This window comes from Cupressus sempervirens, chromosome 4 (assembly GCF_028749045.1).
Source record: "Cupressus sempervirens isolate cs-2001-9-10 chromosome 4, ASM2874904v1, whole genome shotgun sequence".
NCBI lineage: Eukaryota > Viridiplantae > Streptophyta > Pinopsida > Cupressales > Cupressaceae > Cupressus > Cupressus sempervirens.
Genome location: NC_143121.1, coordinates 553,486,884 through 553,511,831, shown reverse-complemented (window position 1 = coordinate 553,511,831; position 24,948 = coordinate 553,486,884). Strand labels below are relative to the sequence as shown.

Below are 24,948 nucleotides of genomic sequence, written 5' to 3'. Positions count from 1 at the left end.
TGATACAACATGAAGCACATTGTTACTTTAAAAAGTATAAGTAGAGTAAGACAAAGTTCTAAGAAACTATCATTTAATTTCGAAGTTTCTTATATCATTAGAGTCCATTTGGTTGCAGGAAATGTAGAATAATGGAAACTTATATGTAGTATACCATGAAAGCTCCAAGAAACTACTATTTCCACCTTCCCAGCATTGCAAAGGTCCAAATTCTCTCTTCCCAAGACTTTCTATAGAAACCTCATCTTCCCTTGTCCCTTGTTGAAAAGTGAAGGAAGCCAGCAGTCCATTAAAATATTAGGATACAACAGGCAGGCGACCGAAATATTCGTTCAGTCCTCGTGTATTACGCAAGTGAAGTAAGCCAACAGTCCATTAAAATATTAGCATACGACAGGCAGGCGACCGAAAATTCGTTCAGTCTGCCTGCACCAGTTGCTTTACCTTTGTCTTTGCCGAGAAACGGCAACGAAGTTGCAGAGAGCAATATTCTTTGTTATATGCAAAGTTACATTGAAAAATATAATTCAATGTAAATTGCAGTTTACAATCTTCCTCTGTTATTCGAGTCTCATCCCCCATTGATGGCTTCCTCTTCGTCAACTCGCCCAATGAATTTGGAAGAGGATGCTTTTGCAGAAATTTTATATCAAGGTGAAAAGATCGGATCATCTGCATCCCCCAAATCTCACGATGTTTTCATTAACCACAGAGGCCCTGATGTCAAACAAACCCTGGGTCTTAAGCTTTATAATTCTATTGAGGAGGCGGGAATCCGTGCGTTTCTTGACTGCAAAGAGATGGAATTAGGCGATTTGCTTCCTTCCACAATTCAAAAAGCCATTTACTCTGCAGTTGTACACATTGCCATTTTCTCTCCAACATATGCTCGGTCCGTTTGGTGTTTAGCTGAGCTTGCTCTGATGTTAAGAACTAAGAAGAAAATAATTCCAATATTCTATGATGTTAAACCTTACGATCTCAGATATGCAGAAAAGGGTAAGGGTGTGTATGCAGGTTCATTCAAACACCACAAAGAGAAGGGCAGGGATCTACACAAACTTGACTCCTGGAAAGAAGCCCTCCGTTGTGTTTCATTCATCATGGGCTACGAATTCAACCCTAATAACGAGTAAGACTGGTTTCTTCTCACAAATTTTCTATTAAACATTTTCTTTTACAAATTTTAACAATTTTAGATTAGTTATGTAAATCAGTTTCTGGATTAGATTGTGTGGAGATTTTTACCATCAACGTTTGGAATCACACTACGTGATCCATCATCAGGATGAGAGAGCAAGAGATGTCAAACAAAGTAAGTAGCAGATTTAGGATGAGAGAGCAAGACATGTCAAACAAAGTAAGTAGCAGATTTTGCAAGAGATGTCAAACAAAGTAAGTAGCAGATTTAGGATGAGAGAGCAAGACATGTCAAACAAAGTAAGTAGCAGATTTTGCTAAATCTGCTACTTACTTTGTTTGACATCTCTTGCTCTCTCATCCTGATGATGGATCACGTAGTGTGATTCCAAACGTTGATGGTAAAACTCTCCACACAATCTAATCCAGAAACTAATTTACATAACTATAATGAATTGTGAAAATCTGATCGCATTAATTTTAGATTAGCCTAATCTGTTTAAATTGTTGCTTTCATTGCAAATTTAAAGTAATCTCGAGACACTCTGTCAAAAAATTGTGGCCGCTGTCCGGAGAGAGGTCGAAACGACAAGAACTTTGGAAATCGCAAAATTTCCAACTGGAATTGAAGAATGGGTTGAAGACTTTAAAAGGGTATGCTGGCAGAAGGATAAAGTGATTGGCATCTATGGGATGGGTGGATCTGGCAAGACCACTCTTGACAAAGCATTATTCAACCAGTGGCGTTCAAATTTCAGTGCATCAAGTTTTTTGTTTGACGTGCGAGAAACAAAACTGACTACTTTGCAAAGAAAGCTTCTCATGGATCTGGTGCAGGAAAAGAAGAAGTTTTACAACATACCTGAAGGACGTACCCATCTCGGGTCTCGTCTGGCGAGCAATATTTCTTCTGAGAATTTCCTGATTATTATAGATGATATAGATGATGTCGATCAGTTGGATGCCTTAGTGGTCAGGGATCTTTTGGTCAATAATTCTCGTAGTTTGATAATTGTGACAACCCGTGATGAGAGAGTTTTAATAAGGGCAGAAATAAATTGTCGTTATAAAATGAAGGGAATGAGTGTCCATCACAGCACAGAGCTTTTCTGTAGGCACGCCTTTCGCCAGCAATATCCAATCAGCGGTTATGAAGATTTGGTTGAAAGCTTCGTAAAAGAGTGTGGAGGTTTGCCCCTCTCTCTGCAGGTTTTGGGTGGACATGTTTTTGGTAGTGGGAACAAGCGTTATTGGGAACTAGAATTCGATAAAGTGAGGAAAACTTCGAGACAAGATTTAAAGCAGAGGCTTAGAATAAGCGTGGAGTCCCTTGACAATGAGCAAATGCAGGTATTTCTGGATATTGCATGCTTTTTCGTAAACAAACCACGACATATGGCATTAAGGATATTGGAAGCATCAGGATGGAGCGCAGAGCACACGCTGCAGATGTTAATGGATAAATGTCTAGTTGAAGTTGAAGTGGGAAGGAGTTACTGGAATGTATCTGAGTCGGAAAGCATTCCTCTTTTGAGGATGCATGACCACATCAGGGATCTCGGAAGAGAAATTGCAGATGAAGAGTTAAGCACTCCTCATCGACTGTGGCGTTTCCAGGATCTTCATCATCAGGTCTCTTTCTCCTTGTATATTTGTGCTTCACTTGTGATAAAAAAGGAAGTGCGTTTACTTTTAAAATATCAAACAGCAAATTAAAAATAGAGATTCAAAAATAATCTAAATGAATTTTACAATCCACTCTTCATAAATTTTACAATCCGCTCTTCAAACAGAGCAATAATCTTATTAATTCTTAATCGAGCCATTACAATGCAGCAGCAACATCCTTTTATAAGCAAATATGAACAGCCAAGAGGTTTGGAGGGAAAACTTTGACTGTTGAGTTTCATATCTTTACATTTACATACATTGCTTCTTGTTTTACTAACGGGAATCTGATAAAGATTTTATTTTGACCTTGAACACAGGAAGAAGTGGGATTCAAGAACACTCTTGCTGAAATACGTCAACGTGAGTTCAGGTGTCTCAATTCTATTTTTGACAATCACACGGCTGTTGAATTCAGATTTTTTTTAGTTAATTCAAGTGGTTGTGATGGTCCATCAAATTCTCTTCTATGGCTCGAGGTTGATTCAAGTTTATCGGAAATGCTGAATCAAGATGAAAACATCCAAGCAGAAATCATGTCAACAGTGTCTTCTTCGGCAACTATTCCTTCATGGATTCCTCTCCAATGTTTGCAGTATTTAAAAATTTCACATGGATGTTTCCGACGATTGTGGGAGTTTGATCAGCAGGTGAGGATCAAGTCTTGTTAACGATATAAAATGCGTTGGGAAAGTAGGTATTTTGTGAACATTATTTATAATTTAAAAATAAAAGTGTTTTAAACAAATCTATTTCAAATCTCAGGTTCCTTTGCAGCTGAAAGATCTTATTCTTGAGGAAACAAACTTGGAAGAGTTTCCAAAATCATTGCGAATGCTTACTCAATTGGAAAATCTAGTCATCGAAGGAAAAGAAGAATGGAATGGAAGTGAATGGAATAGTTCCATGCAAATTCAGGGGATATTATTTTCAGAATCACTCACAAATCTCCTTAATCTTAAAAACTTGGTGTTGAAGGATTTCACATTAGACGGGGAAATAAGATTTAAGAATAGTATGATCAGCCTTGAAAAAATAGATTTGAGGGATTTAAAACGCATATCTAAGGTCTCAATTAGTGGACAACACCTTATCAATTTTAAATATCTCCATCTTGAATGCATGAAAAGTTTAGTTGAAGTTGATTTGGGATTGGATGCAAAGTTACACATAGAGGGGGGGCCTGTAATCGAAGAGTTGCCAAGTTCTGCATGTCCATGCAACATAGAGAAAATCATCATAGATGGATGTTGGAAGTTGCAGAAGATCAGTGGTATTGAAAAGTTGCAAGGTTTGAAATATCTACATCTTTCAGCTGGCGCTGAAGCTATTCGGGACACCATTAAAATGTGGCAGGTTTATAATTATGTTTATTATTGAGAGAAGATCAGTTTTTATCTATTGTTAAACACTAATTTTTGGTTTTATTTTAATTGTACTTTTAATTATGATGATCTACATACAAGAAATCATAAGAGATTTGTAGATTTGTTACTGTTTTCTTACAACATATTTTTAAAGATGTCATTTTTTATTTTTTTTTTGACAAAAATAAAAGTTAAGATCATTGCCTCTTTGTCCCTGTAGAAAGTACCATCAGAAGTTGCCAGTTTAATTTGGAAATCAGATGTTGATACGGAGAGCATTCTAGAACATTTCAAATTGTTACGTTATTTTGTTGGGCTGGACGGCAGAGTTACTGAGATTCCTAACAATCCCCAAGCAGAAATAGTGATTCCTATTGCTGAAGAACCTAGTGCAATTATCATATTTATGTTAATTAAAAGCTTTCATGAAGGAAAGGATTGTCGGAAAAGTTTAAAGATTCCTCCCATGGACTGGATGGTGAGCTATATCGGAAAGGGAAAGTATATTGTTGCTGTTGTAGTTTCCGAAGAAGGAAACATAAAGAAGATGCAGTCAGAGATCTCCAGGTGGATTCCAGTGGTATCGGATGGTAAAGTAATAATGGGTTTTATAGCTACCATGAGGAAAAGAGCCGAAAGGAAAACCCTAAGATTACTTCAACATCTTTGTTCTAAGGTATACTTCTCCTCCTAAATTTGTAATTCGCTTGTTTATAGCCTGGCTGTTCTTGAACGTAGCATCGAGAAATTGACATAAATCCCTCTATGCAGGAATTGGGGAAGATCGAACGTATTGAAGAGCGGCAAGGATTGAAATATCTGCCTCTTGAAGGTACCTTTCCCTTGGATGTAAGGCGAGGAGAACATTTGTATCAGCTACTCGGAATCAGTGATTTGTATCAGGTACTATACTTTCGCACAAGTTCATTTGTCGCTTTGTCATCAGAGAGCTCTGCTTTATATATGTCTTGTGTATTTTATTAGTTTTTCATTGTGATTTTGTTATTAGAATTTAATATTTAATTTTTTTAGTGAAATTTATTTTATATGTGTAGTGGTTTACAAAATTTATCTGTCAAGAGGATGGATGAAATACTTAGTGTTCATTGGATCTAGGTTTTCTTCTAAGATTAAGTCCATTCTGCTTGCAATTTTATTTACAAAACTTTCAACGAGTGTTGTGTCTTATGAATCATTAGAGAATGTTTTTTACAGCAAGTAAAATTATGATATTGCTATTAGAGTTTAAGTGTTGAATTTTTGAGTCAAACTCATTAATCAATATTCACCAGTAGTAATTCACAAGAACCAATCTCTCATAAAAATGAATGGTACACTTAGCACTCATTAATCTAGATAATACTTACAAAAACATGAGAACTTCTACAAATCTAAATGATAGTTTTCCTATTACTAATTATTGATTAGTAGACTAACTAATTCTTTATTGAAATCAGGGAGTACCATTAGACGTTAACTGGATAGCTTGGAGGTCTAATATTTTGAAATCAGATTCTGAAGAGCAGGAAAAATTCGAAGCATCTGTTGCCGAAAGGTCTGTTATTAAAATTCCGAGTGATCCCGAGGAAGATTTATTGATTCCCTTCACAGAAGAAACGAGTGCAATTGTCGTATTTATGTCTATTAACAGTCGTCCATATGACTGGATACAGTTTTTAGGGATCCCTCCAAATAAGGGATTCCTGGAAGAGTGGGAATGGAGAGGAGCTGCTGTTGTAGTAAGGTGTAAAGAAAAAATGAGGGAAATATCTCCTTGGATTCAGTCCGCGCGGCGTAGTGGAGTAAATGTAGTTTCTATTATCTTCTGGGAAGGAGAATCCTGAGGCAGTTTAAATGAAGTTTATTTGTCCCTGTCTAATGTTTTCAAGTGTCCAATTCTAATTCTAAGTGGAGCAAATGTAGTTTCTATGATGCTTGTCTTGAAATCTATAGGAAAAGATCTGCTAGACGTCAGTAGCAAATGTTAATCCAGCTTAGAAGGATAAGGGCTTCCTCTTGCCCAATTATAGTTAGATGGTGGCATTCTTCAAATTCTTCTTTGTCAATTACAAGAATGTTGTTGAGCAAATATAAAAAAGAAATCAAATCTATGAATAGCTCATAAGGAAGGGAGATATTCCCCTGTTCTTGGCCTAGATTCCAACTGTGAAGCAGTTTGTTAAAAAATAGATTTCTAAATATTTGTTCTAAATTTGAAGATTGTATCATCTTAAATCATTAGAAGATTCAATGACAGATTAAAGATCTGTTGCACATAATATCAAAGGATTGTAAATATTTTCTAAATCGTTTTTCGTAAGGCATTTTCGAGAATCATGGCCCAGCATTTTAGAGACCTAACAAAGTTCATATTATAAAGAACTAAATTGTCATTTGAGACATTTTGTCCCTCAAATCACATTTTGTACGACATAGAGTTCACTGGGCAATGTTGCGTTTCTTTAATAGAGCCATTTCATACGGAGTAGGGAGGCGTGTATTCACACAGTTGTAACAAATATGTGGTGGGCGGATAGTTTGGAGGAGTATTGTTTAGTGTAATTGAAATTGATTTTTTTTTGCTTGAAAAAGATATTAGAATTTATGTTTATTTAAATTTAAATTAGATTTAAAGTATCCAATAGATGGGTCAAGTTAAAATATAAAAATTTAACTGATTTGTACATATAAATTACAGTCATACATACATACATACATACATATATATATATATATATATATATATATATATATATATATATATATATATTAATTAAAAGAAGGGTAAAAGTTTTATTAAGACAAAAAGAGATACAAAAGGAAGAGTTTAACAAGGAGCTCTATCATGATCAACAAGGTCATCAAATTCACAAGACAATTCAAGGGGTAATTGCCCCCTATCCGTAACATTCCAATTTTGCACATGATTAAAAGCACATTCAGCCAAGCAATCCGCAACTCCATTCCACTCCCAGGGGATGTAAGTAAAACAAATTGATTCCACAGTTCTACAGAAGAAAAGAGTTTGATTAACAACTAAAGTCAGTGGCCAACTAACATTCACAAGCACTTGTGAAATAAGCGAGTTCATAGCCACTTGGGAGTCAGACTCATAGATTATCCTGCACCATCCACTCAAACAACATTGTTCCACGTCATGTAAAATGGTCAGTGCCTCCATAAGATTGTTAGTATGACAACTCTTATGCATCGAGAAAAGAAATTGGACATTGCTAGAACTACAACAAGCCACTCCCCCCAATGCCAACAAGACTTGGATTCTCCCAAGAAGAACCATCAGTGTTGACTTTTAGAACTCCAAGGGGAGTAGGAATCCAATGCCCCTCACAATCCGCCTATCACTTCATCTGCCACTTATGATGTCTAGAAAGACCATGAAACCATTGACCTGTAGCCCTCAAAACCCCTCCATGAGGATGAACATTTAGGCGATTGCAGATGGTAAGGTCACTAGGATCCATACCCCCATCTAACCACACTTAGCTTGAATTTTTTCATGCAGAGAGTGGGAAATCTTCCACCAAAGTTGCATAGCTCTAGTTCAGACATTTTGAATGATTCTCATGTTCCTCTCCAACCAAATATGCCAAATAATAAGTAAGGACTAGCAACCCACACATCCCAAAGAGGAAAGGCTTTAGTGGAGGCACTCCCCAAGTGAATCCTAGAAAGAAGACAAGGAGGAAGCATGCCTATAAGGACAACTCCAAGCATTCCACCAAAGGTGCCAAATTTGGGTTAAATAGGAACAATAGAAGAAAAGATGGGAGGAAATTCTCCATTATAGCAAAACACACAGAATGAGGGGCCATGAAATCCATGTTTACAAATATTATCCCAAGTAAGACATTGGTTATGAGCCACCAGCCACATCAAGAAATTACATTTGGACCAGGAAAATTTATTTCAAGCTGGTTTCCACCAAGGCACTGAAGGATTTGAGCAACACAAATCCACAAGACAGAAGAAGTACTCCAAATGATGATGTTTTAGTCCTCAGTTTGGGCAGAAGAAGTACTCCACTTACGAATTGGATGTTCCAATTCAAGCAAATTACTAAAACCATTCAAAGAAAATTTTCCTCTGATTATAAGAATTTATCGACTTTCTTGGTGCGGCTTGAGGTAGAATTTACCTCCGGAGCTTGTGATGGAGTGATCGACAAGTAAAACGCTGTTCTCTATTTGAAAATTAGTATGTTAGTAAGTCAATGATGGAAACTGCATTGTTATTTTTATTATTTTATTTTGTCACCTGGATCAAAACTGACGAATAGCTGTTTGACACAATTGAAATTTAATTTTCAGGCCCCTTACAACTTAAAGAGCTTGTGCTGGGCGGAATAAAATTGACAGTCTCTCCACGTTCATTGGAAATATTAAGGCATTTGGAAAATCTTGTCATTGCGGGAACAGGGCTTGATAGTTCTATTATGTTTGATGGGGATTCCTTCTCTCAGTCAGCCATGCAACTCACTAATCTTAGGAGCTTGGTATTGCGCAATTTGATGTTCTTTGGAGGTTGAGGATGGAGGATTGCGCAAATGTAGTTTCTATGATGCTTCTCTTCAAATCTGTAGGAAAAGACCTGCTAGACTTCTGTAGAAAATGTTAATCCAGCTTAGAAGGATAATAAATATTTTCTAAATCGTTTTTAAAATAGGTAGGTTTTTAAAATTGTTTATATGTATGTTTAATTGAACAAATCAATTAATTTTTTATATTTTAATCTGACCTATGATCTATTAGATACTCTAAATATAATTTTAATTTAACTAAACATAAATTACAATATATATATATAAACTAAAAGAAGGATACAAATTTTATTAAGATAAGAATAGATGCAAAAGGAAAAGCTTAGCAAAGAGCTCCTCTATCATGATCAACAAGGTCATCAAATTCACAAGATAATTTGGGGAGGTAATTGCCCCCTATCCATAGCATTCCAATCTTGCACATGATCAGAAGCCCATTTAAATTTTACCCTTCTTTAAGGGTAAATTTTTCATTAAGACAAGAATGTATGCAAAGGGAAGAGCTCAGAAAGGGGCTCCATCACAATTAACAAGGCCATCAAATTCATGAGATAATTTGGGAAGTTAATTACCCCCTATCCATAACATTCCAATCGTGTACAAGATCAAAAGCCCATTTAGTAAAGCAATCCACAACTCCATTTGACTCTTGGGGGATGTAAGTAAAACAAACTGATTCCAGAGTTCTACAAAAGAGAAGAGTATAATTAACAACTAAAGCCAGTGGCCAACTAACATTCATAAGCGCTTGCGAAGTAAGCAAGTTCACAACCACTTGGGAGTCAGACTCAAATAATCTTGGGCCATCCCCTAAAACAACATTGTTCCACATCATGTAAAATAGCCAACGCCTCCATAAAATTGTTAGTACGATAACCCTTATGCACTGAGAAAAGAAATTGGGTATTGCCAGAACTACAACAATCCAATCCCCCAATGCCAACAATACTTGGATTCCCCTAGGAAGAACCATTAGTGTTGACTTTTGGAAGTCCAGGTGGAGGAGGAGTCCAATTCCCCTCACAATTCACCCTATGATGTCCGGAAAGACAATGAAACCATTGACCTGTAGCCCCCGAGACCCCTCCCGAAAGATAAAAATTTAGGTGATTGCAAATGCTAAAGTCACTAGGATCCATACCCTCATCTAACCCACACTTAACCTAAGTTGTTTCATGTAGAGAGAGGGAAATCTTCAACTAGAGTTGCATAGCTTTGGTGATGCAAGGGTATCCAGGGTGCAAGAGCAATCTTGCATCACCCAAATAAAAATTCCTTTTAGTTGTTTGAATAAGGGAAGTCTTAATACAAAGTTGTTTTCTTTGGAGGCTTTTTACTCAGTAAGTCAGTAGTACAAGCCCATAATGTCCTAATTTTAGAGGTAGAGGTTCATCTCAGTCATACTAGCCTACTAGTTGAGGTTCAGTGCCATATCATAAGTGTTGGTGAAGTTACTGTGGCTTTGTGGTATAATTTTTTGGCACAATAACTTTGGGCTTAGTTTTGAAGGCCTAAACATGCCCCTATCAGGCCCAATTACTCAACGAATGGGCTCTTGTAGGCATTTGAGCCTATAGATTAGAAGCTCAGGGTTTTGAAAATGGGTTATAATAGAAATCAAAGAAATGATTTAAAAGTTATGACCTTCTGAAGTCGGGCCAACCAAAACTTCCAAAATAAATGTCAAAGGTGTATTTTTTATAAAGGTAATAACAACTAAGTTTAATGCTTACTATATTGAAATGTGGTGCAAAAAGATGATGACATGGCAAACTTGAGTTCGAGTCTTGAGGTTGCACGATTCATTTACTAGAGTTTAGGGTTGCTATTTCAAAATAACATCATTGATCAAGGTAATAGTAATTAGGTATGGTACAATCTACAAATATGGTTTGGTTCTTACTTCTAGGATTTAGATATACAAATGAATTCAATATCCTTTTACTATGATATAGAGTCAGTTTTGAAAACATAATTTTCCAGTTCGAACGACCATAAGATTGTTGCCACAACAAACATTGATACGAGTTGATAGGTTCAGTTGGTTAGGCTATTATGTCATGGATCCCATGCACACTAATAAGATAAGGGAATCATTAGGCTTTAATTTTATTAAATGATTTTTATCTAACGAGCCTTTCATTTTAAGGATAAGTTCATGTGTTTCATAAACAACTATAAAGGGGTTCGTTTCACTAGCATTAAAACAAACCTAATTACAACTCAACATGTAACTATTATAGTTATATAATGTTTTAGATTATGGTAAAATCAATTTTTGAAGGGACTCAAAACCCTTTACAAAAATTAAAGATAAGCATTAAGCACTACCAGGTTTTACAGGGACCTGAAACCAAAAGTTTAAACCATAAAAAAATAGGGTATGTGCAAATCATGGTCAACCAAACTATGGCCTTAAGTGGCAGTGAAAAATCAACAAATCAAGTTTATGTCAACTTGACACATAATTTTAAAGTGGTTATGGACTTTATATCAAAAATTTGTAAGAAAATAATATGTAGGAAATTGAATGTAGTTTCTAAACTACTAGGCCTTATCAGGAGAGAAAAATAATTGATTGGTCAAAAGTTTGAATTTTAATGCAATACTACGAAAATTTCAAGGCAAAAATAAAAAGTAGGTGTATGTCTGACCACCTTAATCAAAATCAAATGATAATATTTTTTTAAAACAATTATAGATATGAAAAGTAGACTCATGCTCGGATGTGACGCATATTTTTCGGTATTTTTATTCCAAATAAATAATTAAATATGAATTTTCTACCAAAACCTTTTCGGAAAAAAAAAAGTCCCGTGTCTAACCACCTTAACTAATAGAAAATTTTACCAAATTCAATTTTTTTTTTCTTATACTAGGCGAAGCATAGAATGTGACGCAACTTTTAGATTTAAAAAATGTTATACCGTTTGAAAATTATAGCTATTTTTCAATCAGTATGTCAATCAACACTATACAATAATCTTCATTGATAATTAACTAATAATTACTTATCGATCTCAGAATTTGATAAAAATTATATTGATGGAATCTCAAGAGTGATATTAAAAAACCCTTTTCGTTTCATTCAATTTTGATCAAAATAACATTGTCAAACGGCTACCCGAAGTTTGAGTATCACTAAAACCCTCTTCAAACACGTCTTTTGGGTTGACCGAGTAGGCTTGGTAAATACCAAGCCTAATTGGATATCCGATATGCTTTGGCAGAATTTGGGTGGGAAATTTCAAATCCCAACCCGTTTTAGAGGAAAAATTGTGTTTAAAAGTTATAGCTTATGATTTATAAATTATTTCACTTATATTACTATGTAAAGATGTATTTTAGTATATATATATATATATATATATATATATATGTATATATATATATATATATATATATATATATATATATAACGTAATCTAAAGATATAAGATATAATCTATTAATATATAATAATATATTATGTTAATCTTATTACAATCTATAAATATAATTTATATTATTATTATTTTTACTAAATATAATAACGTAATATATATATATATACATACATACATACATACATATATATAATATGTATTATATATTATTATATTAATATGTATGTTATTAATATATACATAATAATGTAATATTTTCATTAACCATAATAACGTAATGCACACACACACACACACACACACACACACACACACACATATATATATATGTTATTAATATATATGTATATTATTAATATATATGAGTCAAACGGGGTCATCGGTCAACCATTGACACCCTTTGACGCATTAAATGATGACATATGTCCCTAGGGGTCCTAGGATCCCCACTAACATATTACAATGGTTAATATGGGTCAAAGGGGGTCATAAGGTGACCTATGACCCCTTTTGACCCATTAAATGACGACATATGTCCCTAGGGGTCCTAGGACCCCTAGGGACATATTATAATCGTTCATATTGGTCAAAGGGGGTCATAAGGTGACCTATGACCCCCTTTGACCCATTAAATGAGGATATGTGTCCCTAAAGGGTCTTAGGACCCCTAAGGACATATTAGAATCGTTCATATGGGTCAAAGGGGGTCATAGGGTAACCTATGACCCCCTTTGACCCATAAAATGATGACATGTGTCCCCCTAGGGACATATTAGAATTGTTCATATAGGTCAAAGGGGGTCATAGGGTGACCTATGAACCCCTTTGACCCATTAAATAATGACATATGTCCTTAGAGGACATATTAGAATGGTCAATATGTATGAAAGGGGGTCATAGGTTGACCTATGACCCCCCACGACCCATTAAATGACAAGATATGTCCCTAGGGTTCCTACGACCCCTAGGGACATATTACAATGGTATATATGGGTCAAAGTGGGTCATAGGGTGACCTATGACCCCCTTTGACCCATTAAATGACGAGATATGTCCCTAAGGGTCCTAGGACCCCTAGGGACATATTAGAATGGATAATATGTGTGAAAGGGGGTCATAGGTTGATCTATGAACCCTCACGACACATTAAATGACAAGATATGTCCCTAGGGGTCCTAGGACCCCTAGCAACATATTAGAATGGTTAATATGGGTCAAAGAGGTTCATAAGTTGACCTATGACCCCCCATGACCAGTTAAATGACGACATATGTCCCTAGGGGTCCGAGGACCCCTAGGGACATATTAGAATGGTTAATATGGGACAAAGGGGATCATAGGTTAACCTATGATCCCCTTTGAACCATTAAATGACAACATATGTCCCTAGGGACATATTATAATGGTTAATAAGTGTGAAAGGGGGTCATAAGGGGGTCATACACCTATGACCCCCCACGACCCATTAAATGACGACATGTCCCTAAGGGTCCTAGGACCCCAGGGACATATTAGAATGGTTAATATGGGTCAAAGGGGTCACCCATTAAATAATGACATATGTCCCTAGGGATCCTAGGACCCCTAGGGACGTATTAGAATGGTTAATATGGGTCAAAGGGAGTCATAGGGTGACCTATGACCCCTTCAACCCATTAAATGACGACATATGTCCCTAGGGGTCCTAACCCCTCGGGATATATTAGAATGGTTAATATGGGTCAAAGGGTGTCACAAGGTGACCTATGACCCCTTTCGACCCATTAAATGATGACATATGTCCCTAGGGGTCCTAAGACCCCTAGGGACATATTAGAATGATTAATATGGGTCAAAAGGGGTCATAGGGTAACCTATGACCTCCTTTAACCCATTAAATGATGATATATGTCCCTAGGGGTAGGACCCCTAGGGATATATTAGAATCGTTCATATGGGTAAAAGGGGGTCATAGGGTGACCTATGACCCCATTTGACCTATGAAATGACGACATATGTCCCTAGGGATCCTAGGACCTCTAGGGACATATTAGAATGGTTAAAAAGTGTGAAACCTATGACCCCCTTTGACCCATTAAATGACGACATATGTCCCTAGGGGTACTAGGACCCTTAGGGGCATATTAGAATGGTTAATATAGGTCAAAGGGGGTCACAGGCTGACCTATGACCCCTTTTGAACCATTAAATGACGACATATGTCCCTAGGGGTCCTAGGAACCCTAGGGACATATTAGAATCGTTGATATTGGTCAAAGAGGATCATAGGGTGACCTATGACCCCCTTTGACCAATAAAATGATGACATATATCCCTAAGGGTCCTAGGACCCCTAAGGACATATTAAAATTGTTCATATGGGTCAAAGGGGGTCATAGGTAACCTATGACCCCATTTGACCCATTAAATGATGACATATGTCCGTAGGGGTCCTAAGACCCCTAGGGACATATTAGAATTATTTATATAGGTCAAAGGGGGGCATAGGGTGACCTATGAACCCCTTTGATCCATTAAATGATGACATATGTCCCTAGGGGTCCTAGGACCTCTAGGAAAATATTAAAATGATTAATATGGGTCAAAGGGCATCATAGGGTTACCTATGACCTCCTTCGACCCATTAAATGACAACATATGCCCCTAAGGTTCCTAGGACCCCTAGGAACATATTAGAATGGTTAACATGCGTCAAAGGGGGTCATAGGGTAACCTATGACCCCTTTTGACCCATTAAATGGCGACATATGTCCCTAGGGGTCCTAGGGGTCCTAGAACAACTAGTGACATATTGGAATCGTTCATATGGGTCAAAGGGGATCATAGGGTGACCTATGAGCCCCTTTGACCCATTAAATGATGACATACGTGCCTAGGGGTCCTAGGACCTGTAAGGACATATTAGAATGGTTAGTATGAGTCAAAGGGGGTCATAGGTCACACAACCCATTAAATGATGAGATATGTCTCTAGGGGTCCTACGACCCTTAGAGACATATTAGAATGGTATATATGGGTCAAAGCAGGTCATAGGGTGACCTATGACCCCCTTTGACCCATTAAATGATGACATATGTCCCTAAGGGTCCTAGGACCCCTAGGGACATATTAGAATGGTTAATATGTGTGAAAGGGGGGTCATAGGTTGATCTATGAACCCCCATGACCTATTAAATGACGAGATATGTCCCTCAGAGTCTAAGGACCCCTAGGGACATATTAGAACGGTCAATATGGGTCAAAAGGGGTCATAGGTTGACCTATGACCCCCTTTGACCCATTAAATGATGACATATGTCCCTAGGAGTCTTAGGACCCCTAAGGACATATTATAATGGTTAATATGTGTGAAAGGGCCCATGACCCATTAAATGACGACACCTATCCCTAGGGGTCCTAAAACCCCTAGGGACACATTAGAATGGTTAATATGGGTCAAAGAGGGTCATAGGGTGACCTATGACCGCCTTTGACCTATTAAATAATGACATATGTCCCTAGGGGTCCTAGGACACTTAGGGACATATTAGAATGGTTAATATGGGTCAAAGGCGGTCATAGGCTGACCTATGACCCCCTTTGATCCATTAAATGATGGCTTATGTCCCTAAGGGTCTTAGGGACATATTAGAATGGTTAATATGGGTCAAAGGGTATCATAGGGTGACCTATGACCCCCTTCAACCCATTAAATGACGACATATGACCCTAGGGGTCCTAAGACCCCTATGGACATATTAGAATGGTTAATATGGGTCAAAGGCGGTCATAGGGTAACCTATGACCCTCTTTGACCTATTAAATGACGACATATGTCTCTAAGAGTCTTAGGACCTCTAAGGACATATTATAATGGTTAATATGTGTGAACGAGGGTCATAGGGTGACCTATGACCCCCCACGACCCATTAAATGATGACATCTATCCCTAGGGGTCCTAGGACCCCTCGAGACATATTAGAATGGTTAATATGGGTCAAAGGGGGTCATAGGTCACCCTATGACCCCCTTTGACCTATTAAATAATGACATATGTCCCTAGGGGTCCTAGGATCCCTAGGGACATAATAAAATGGTTAATATGGGTCAAAGGGGGTCATAGGCTGACCTATGACCCCGTTCGACCCATTAAATGACGACATATGTCCCTAAGGGTCCTAGGGACATATTAGAATAGTTAATATGAGTCAAAGGGTGTCATAGGGTGACCTATGACCCCCTTCAACCCATTAAATGACGACATATGTCCCTAGGGGTCCTAGGACCCCTAGGGACATATTAGAATGGTTAATATGGGTGAAAGGAGGTCATAGGTTGACCTATGACCCCCTTTGACCTATTAAATGAAGACATATGTCCCTCGGAGTCCTAGGACCCCTACGGACATATTAGAATGGTTAATATAGGTCAAAGTCTTGACCCATTAAACAACAACATATGTCCCTAGGGGTCCTAGGAGCTCTAAGGAGATATTAGAATCATTCATATTGGTCAAAGGGCGTCATAGGGTGACTTATGAGCCCCTTTAACCCATTCAATAACGACATATGTCCCTAAGGGTTCTAGGACCCCTAAGGACATATTAGAATCTTTCATATGGGTCAACCTATGACCTCTTTTGACCCATTAAATGATGACAGATGTCTCTAGGGATCCAAAGAACCCTAGGGACATATTAGAATTGTTCATATAGGTCAAAGGGGGTCATAGGGTGACCTATGAACTCATTTTACCCATTAAATGATGACATTGGTCCCTAGGGGTCCTAGGACCCCTAGGGACATATTAGAATGGTTAATATGGGTCAAAGGGTGTCATAGGGTGAACTATGACCCCCTTCGACCCATTAAATGACAACATATGTCCATAGGGTTCCTAGGACCCCTACGGACATATTAGAATGGTTAATATGGTTCAAAGGGGGTCATAGGGAAACATATGACCCCCTTCGACCCATTAAATGACAACATATGTCCCTAGGGGTCCTAGGACTCCTAGCGACATATTAGAATGGTTAATATGGGTCAAAGGGGGTCATATGTTAACCTATGACCCCCTTCGACTCATTAAATGATGACATATGTCCCTAGGGGTCCTGGGACCCTAGGGACATATTAGAATCGTTCATATAAGTCAAAGAGGGTCATAGGGTGACCTATGACCCCATTTGACCCATGAAAAGAAGACATATGTCCCTAGGGGTCCTAGGACCCCTAGGGACATATTGGAATGGTTAATATGGGTCAAAGGGGGTCATAGGGTGACCTATGACCCCCTTTGACCCATTGAATGACAACATATGTCCCTAGTTATCCTAGTACCCCTAGGGACATATTAGAATGGTTAATATGGGTCAAAGGGGGTCATAGGGTGACGTATGACCCCCTTCGACCCATTAAATCACGAGATATGTCCCTAGGGGTCCTAAGATCCCTAGGGACATATTAAAATGGTTAATATGGGTCAAAGGGGGTCATAGGCTGACCTATGACCCCCTTCGACCCATTAAATGATGACATATGTCCCTAAGGGTCCTAGGGACATACTAGAATGGTTAATATGAGTCAAAGGGTGTCATAGGGTGACCTGTGACCCCCTTCAACCCATTAAATGATGGCATATGTCCCTAGGGGTCCTAAGACCCCTAGGGACATATTAGAATGGTTAATATGGGTGAAAGGGGGTCATAAGTTGACCTATGACCCCCTTTGACCAATTAAATGAAGACATATGTCCCTAGGGGTCCTAGGACCCCTACAGACATATTATAATGGTTAATATAGGTCAAAGTCTTGATCCATTAAACGACAACATATGTCCCTAGGGGTCCTAGGAGCCCTAAGGACATATTAGAATCATTCATATTGGTCAAAAGGCGTCATAGGGTGACCTATGAGCCCCTTTGACCCATTCAATAACGACATATGTCCCTAAGGGTCTTAGGACCCCTAAGGACATATTAGAATCTTTCATATGGGTCAACCTATGACCCCCTTTGACCCATTAAATGATGACAGATGTCCCTAGGGATCCAAAGAACCCTAAGGACATATTAGAATTGTTCATATAGGTCAAAGGGGGTCATAGGGTGACCTATGAACCCATTTTACCCATTGAATGATGACATTGGTCCCTAGGGGTCCTATGACCCCTAGGGACATATTAGAATGGTTAATATGGGTCAAAGGGTGGCATAGGGTGAACTATGACCCCTTTCGACCCATTAAATGACAACATATGTCCATAGGGTTCCTAGGACCCCTAGGGACATATTAGAATGGTTAATATGGGTTAAAGGGGGTCATAAGGCAACATATGACCCCTTTCGACCCATTAAATGACAACATATGTCCCTAGGGGTCCTAGGACCCCTAGCAACATATTAGAATGGTTAATATGGGTCAAAGGGGGTCATATGTTAACCTATGACCCCCTTCGACCCATTAAATGATGGCATATGTCCTTAGGGGTCTTAGGACCCTAGGGACATATTAGAATCATTCATATAAGTCAAAGGGGGTCATAGGGTGACCTATGACCCCATTTGACCCATGAAAAGAAGACATATGTCCCTAGGGGTCCTAAGACATATTGGAATAGTTAATATGTGTCAAAGGGGGTCATAGGGTGACCTATGACCCTCTTTGACACATTGAATGACAACATATGTTCCTAGTTGTCCTAGTACCCCTAGGGACATATTAGAATGGTTAATATGGGTCAAAGGGGGTCATAGGGTAACCTATGACTCCCTTTGACCCATTAAACGACGACATATGTGTCTAGGTGTCCTAGGACCCCTAGGGACATATTAGAATTGTTCATATGGGTCAACCTTATGAAATGACGACATATGTCCCTAGGGGTCCTAGGACCCCTAAGGACTTATTAGAATGGTTAATATGTGTAAAAGGGGGTCATAGGTCAACCTATGACCCCCTTTGACCCATTAAATGATGACATATGTTCCTAGGGTCATAGGACCCCTAGGGACATATTAGAATGATTAATATGTTTTAAAGGGGGTCATAGGTTGACCTATGACCCCCCACGATCCATTAAATGACGATATATGTCCCTAGGAATCATAGGACCCCTAGGGACATATTAGAATGGTTAATATGGGTCAAAGGGGGTCATAAGGTGACCTATGACTCCCTTTGATCCATTAAATGACGACATATGTCCCTAGGGGTCCTAGGACCCCTAGGGACATATTAGAATGGTTAATATGGGTGAAAGGGGGTCATAGGGTGACCTATGATCCCCTTTGACCCATTAAAAGACGACATATGTCCCTAGGGGTCCTAGGACCCCTAGGGACATATTAGAATGGTTAATATGGGTCAAATGGTGTCATAGGGTGACCTATGACCCCCTTCGACCCATTAAATGATGACATATGTCCCTAGGGGTCTTAGGACCCCTAGGGACGTATTAGAATGGTTAATAATGGACCCATTAAATGATGACATATGTCCTTAAGGGTCCTAGGACCCCTAGGGACATATTAGAATCGTTCATATGGGTCAAAGGCCATGAAATGACGACATATGTTCCTAGGGACATATTAGAATGGTTAATATGTGTGAAAAGGGGTCATAGGTTGACCTATGACCCCCTTGGACGCATTAAATGATGACATATGTCTCTATGGGTCCCAAGACACCTAGGAACATATTAGAATAGTTAATATATGTGAAAGGGGGTCATAGGTTGACCTATGACCCCCCACGACCCATTAAATGATGAGATATGTCCCTAGGGGTCATAGGACCCCTAGGGACATATTAGAATCGTTCATATGGGTCAAAGGGGGTCATAGGTTGACCTATGACCCCCTTTTACCTATTAAATGACGACATCTAGGGAGATATTATAATGGTTAATATGTGTGAAAGGGGGTCATAGGTTGACCTATGACCCCCCACAACCCATTAAATGACGAGATATGTCCATAGGGGTCTTAGGACCCTTAGGGACATATTAAAATCGTTCATATGGGTCAAAAAGGGTAATAGGGTGACCTATGACCCCCTTTGACCCATTAAATGACGACCTTAGGGGTCCTAGGACCCCTAAGGACCTATTATAATGGGTAATATGTGTGAAAGGGGGTCATAGGTTGACCTATGAACCCCCCACATCCCATTAAATGACAAGATATGTCATTCATATGGGTGACCTATGACCCTCTTTGACCCATTAAATGATGACATATGTCCCTAGGGGTCCTAGTACCCCTAAGGAGATATTATAATGGTTAATATGGGTCAAAGGGGGTCATAGGTTGACCTATGACCCCCTTTGACCCATTAAATGATGATATATGTCCCTAGGGGTCCTAGGACCCCTAAGGAGATATTAGAATCGTTAATATGTGTGAAAGGGGGTCATAGGTTGACCTATGACTCCCCATGACCCATTAAATGACAAGATATGTCCCTAAGGGTCCTAGGACCCCTAGGGACATATTAGAATCGTTCATATGAATCAAACGGGGTAATAGGGTGACCTATGATCCCCTTTGACCTATGAAATGATGACATATGTCCGTAGGTGTTCTAGGACCCCTAGGGACATATTAGAATTGTTAATATGGGTCAAAAGGGGTCATAGGGTGACCTATGACCCCCTCTGACCCATGAAATGATGACATATGTCCTTAGGGGTCCTAGGACCCCTAAGGACATATTAGAATGGTTAATATGGGTCAAAGGGTCTCATTGGGTGACCTTTGACCTTTTTCGACCCATTAAATGACGAGATATGTCCTTAGGGACATATTAGAATGGTTAATATGGATTAAAGGGGGTCATAGGTTGACCTATGACCCCCTTTGACCCATTAAATGATGACATATTTATATACTATTAATATTATTGTAGGATAATAATATTAATAATATAAATAAACACTAAATATTAATAGTATTATATCTATAGTAATAATAATAATACTATTAAAGCTATAATAATAATATATATATTAATACTATTATGGCATAGTATTAATATATATATTAATACTATTGTAGCATAATAATAATAATAATATAAATAAACACTAAAAAATAAGAATACTATTATTTGTATAATAATAATATTGATACTATATATTAATCCTAATAAACCAAAGTCGATTTCCCTCCAATAATTATTCTAATATTAACACTATTATAGCAAAGGTTGTTTTCCCTCCAAATGTCATTGGAGAAAATCAGATATCCAATTTCTTGTGGCAACAGTTTCCAACATATCCCTGGCCTTGCAGACCCGACAACATCACTTTTTCAGTTTTTTTTCACGGGTTTTGCAAAAAAGTGCATTTTGGGGCCCAACCAATCGATTTTTTTTTGAAAAGATAAACTTAGGTGTTCGAATTTTTCATCTCAATGGGTAGCAGCAGTCGTCAAAAGGATAAACGCAAAAGGAAGATATCCAATGAAGACATTGTGGCATATAGGGAAAGAGACAAAATGGAACACCGAAGAAAAAGACAAGGTATGCTAAATATCAATCAAGTTGATGATGAATTAGTCGAAGGTGAAATCATAGAGTCAGATAATGAATATGTATAGTTGGGGAATGAAAATGTACCTATTGAAAATAATAATTCCGAAATTGAAAATTTAGAGAATGAAATTTTTGAAGATGAAATGCTACCAAGTCATAATCCAAATTGCATAATTGACCATGTCGAATATGACAATGCATAGGTACCTAATGCACAAGAATGTTACATATCTCCTAATTATAATTGACATGAAGGTTCTAAAACACCAAAATGGATAATTGAAATTGATAAAATGATTATTACTAGTTTGGAAGGGAAAAAATCAGATAGAACCATTTGGTTATGGGCTTCAAGACTACATCAGATATTTTTCAGTAACAAGATAGTGGTAGAGGAATGTCAGCTTTTCATGCACTTATTAAAGATGCAAAAGATGAGACCTATGCTTTCCAAATTGAAGATTCATGTCAATAAAAATTTGGAAAGAAATGCCATTATTGTGAAGAATCGTTTCAATGCTCTCAATAGCATTGAAAAAAATAACAGGAAGAAGGATAACTGATTTGCTCAAAGGGTTATTACAACCTTTTTGGTAAGTCATCATTTGAGAAAGGGTAGATATATGAGACAAACTTGTATTGATTTGAATCTAAATGATACTACTTTGAGAAGAGCACTTAGTCAACTAGAGAAAATTGATGATCCTCTTCAAAATGAAACATGGGCATTTGGTGGGAGACTTCCACATTTTGATAAGAAGCTATCTGATGATGTGAAGGAAGAAATTACACAATTTTTCCACTCTAACTCACGAGTATCACCAATGCTAAAGACGTGTTAAAGTTGAGAATTTGCATCAGAGACCGCACACCACATCCTACACACTGTTTGGAGGTAAGTCAAATTATGTTGTTCAAACAATTTAGAGAGAGTCATCCAAGTCCTCATATATCACAAAGGGCTTTTTAATCTTTGAAGACATTTTATTATGTGCCACTCAAAATTTGAAATACATGTTGTTGCAAATATCATGTTGAGTTTTCTATGCACTATGAACTATTACGCTCCATCCATTCTACTTTGCATAGTAAATAAATGTTGGAGGATTGTGGTGCTAGTGAGCTTCCAAAATCATCAAGAGACTTGCTAGATCAACTTTTATGTCATAGAGTTGATGGTTGTTTCTTTTATAGAAATGCTTGCTTAAATGAGAAGTGTTCAGAATGTGGTGGCTTATCCAAGTTTGACACATGTTTTCATGAGGGGTGCGAACAAGATCTTGGAAAGACAATAGTGAAAAAAAAGGTATATGAAACGGTGAAATACACATTGAAGAGTGGAGGTGAGAGCTCTAGATGTGAATTGGTTGGAAAAGATATCAATGTGGCTAGTTTTATTTCAGATTTCAAGGAAAATATTTTTTACAAGTATGCAAGATATAGTCATAGGTCTCAGTGGTTGGATGAATAATTTAGAATGTGCAAGAAGACTTTTCCCATTGACACTATTATATCAGTTGTTGATTTTGCTGAGAACTACACATTGCAACTTCAAAATGAGACACAATCTCTGTATTACAACTCTATTCAGATTGCTATTTTTGTTCACATAACATATAGACATGCCCCTGATAGTGCGGAAGATAATTGAAAGATTATTAGAGAGTATCATTTTTATATGAGTGATGATAGATCTCACTCTCACAAGTTTGTGCAACATTATTTCAAGAATTATTTTTATTTCTTACATGAGCATGCAATTTCTATGGATAGACATATCATTTGGTCAGATAACTGTATAGGTCAATTCGAGAATGCTCGCATGTTTTATCGGTTGTGTAGGATGCATGTAGAGAGAGGGGTGCTTCATATTTGGAGTTTTTTTGAGTCCAGCCATGGAAAAGGGGAACATGATGGAGCGGGGGCATGTGTGAAGAGAGCTCTAGTCAAGGAGCAACTGAAGATTTCAGCAGCAGAGCTTCTTGATGCTCGTAGCATTGTTGATTGGTGTAGTTTAGCATTATCATAGGGGGGGACTCTTGATTCAGTGGTACACAGGTTCTTTTGGTTGGTTGAGGAAGGGTCCATAGTTGATAGATTATATTGTGCTACAGTGAGAGACTCATCAAAAATGCATTCATTTCGGAGCTCTGATTCTAGTACATGGACCATTTGGACACGACAACTAGCTTGCTTTTGTCCTAGTTGTTTTCAGTGTGATTGGGATCACTGTGAGACAAGTGAGTGGGTGGACACATGGGCTCCACATTATCTTACTCCATTGTCTATCATATCCTCTATCAGAAATGATGACATGGAAAGTTCACTTGAGTATAACCATCTATCAGATCTACTTCAGCCAGGACATGTCTTTGCATTGGTTGCACCACAAGGGGATGATGAGAAATCTGATTACTGGTTAGCACGTTGTGTAAGAGGTAAACAAAAACTTGGACAACCAATCATAGATGATGACGGATTCACATATCCTACTGGTTCAGTGGTTGTCGCTGGAACATGGCTGCTCACATACATGCTTAGAAGGAATGAAATTCCTACATTCGAAGACTATTAGAAGCACAAAATAATTCTCATATATTTGCATCTTATTATAGCAACAAATGTAAAGTTGTTGAAGCATCAAGGAAGACCAAAAGTAAAATAACTTTTTACTATTGCTAATGTTGATCATGAAGCCCTATTGGAGACCCTAAAATAGAGATAGGACCCTATTAGAACACTCGACTAGGTATATTTACTTCTTATGTTATTTTCTTCATAATGATTCAATGAACTGATGGTTATCTTGTTTAATACAATAAGTTACTAATTTTTTTATGATATTGGAATGTAGGCACATCATGAAGAGTTGGGGGGGGGGGGGGGGTTGGTATTGGGGAGAATTCTTAAGATTTATGATGTATTATGATGTAAAATGTGAACTTTTTTTGTATATGGTTTTTGTAATAATGAAAAAGACAGGTTAAATTAGTTGCACATTCTAATTTGTATTTTGGTAGGTTCTTTGTAAGGAATTATAAGAGGAAGATATTGAACACGTTCTTGCAAATCATATTTGCATGTGATACAAGGCTATAAGGACAATTTTAAGAGCATTTATAACTATATGAAAGATAATTGTTTGTGGATATCTTATTACAAATTTGGTTTTTTCCTTATTTGACATAAAACTGACATTATGACTATTAAAACTATTTTTTATCAAACTAATCAAATAAGAAAAATCTAGAAAGTATGGATGAACAATTAGAATACTTGATTTCTTCCATTTTGCAACCAATCATGGCATTTGA

At 37.6% G+C, this 24,948-nt stretch overlaps 1 protein-coding gene across 1 annotated transcript; it reads left to right on the top strand.

Moving 5' to 3' along the window:
* Positions 1–260: 260 nt before the first annotated feature.
* On the top strand, positions 261–6,387 carry LOC149562382 (TMV resistance protein N-like). The gene is made up of 7 exons (XM_089825904.1): positions 261–1,132; positions 1,671–2,772; positions 3,129–3,458; positions 3,574–4,164; positions 4,396–4,851; positions 4,947–5,078; positions 5,633–6,387. The coding sequence occupies exons 1-7, from the start codon at positions 585–587 to the stop codon at positions 6,017–6,019; spliced, it is 3,546 nt and encodes a 1,181-aa protein (XP_089682030.1). The 5' UTR covers positions 261–584; the 3' UTR covers positions 6,020–6,387.
* The last annotated feature ends 18,561 nt before the right edge of the window (positions 6,388–24,948 follow it).

What these genes read in the sequence shown, in the direction of transcription:
- LOC149562382 (XM_089825904.1), top strand. Translation starts at nt 585, where the DNA reads ATGGCTTCCTCTTCGTCAACTCGCCCAATGAATTTGGAAGAGGATGCT. An exon ending in TGTGGGAGTTTGATCAGCAG is followed by an intron (nt 3,459 to 3,573) that starts GTGAGGATCAAG and finishes TTCAAATCTCAG; the next exon opens with GTTCCTTTGCAGCTGAAAGA. An exon ending in TTCAACATCTTTGTTCTAAG is followed by an intron (nt 4,852 to 4,946) that starts GTATACTTCTCC and finishes CCCTCTATGCAG; the next exon opens with GAATTGGGGAAGATCGAACG.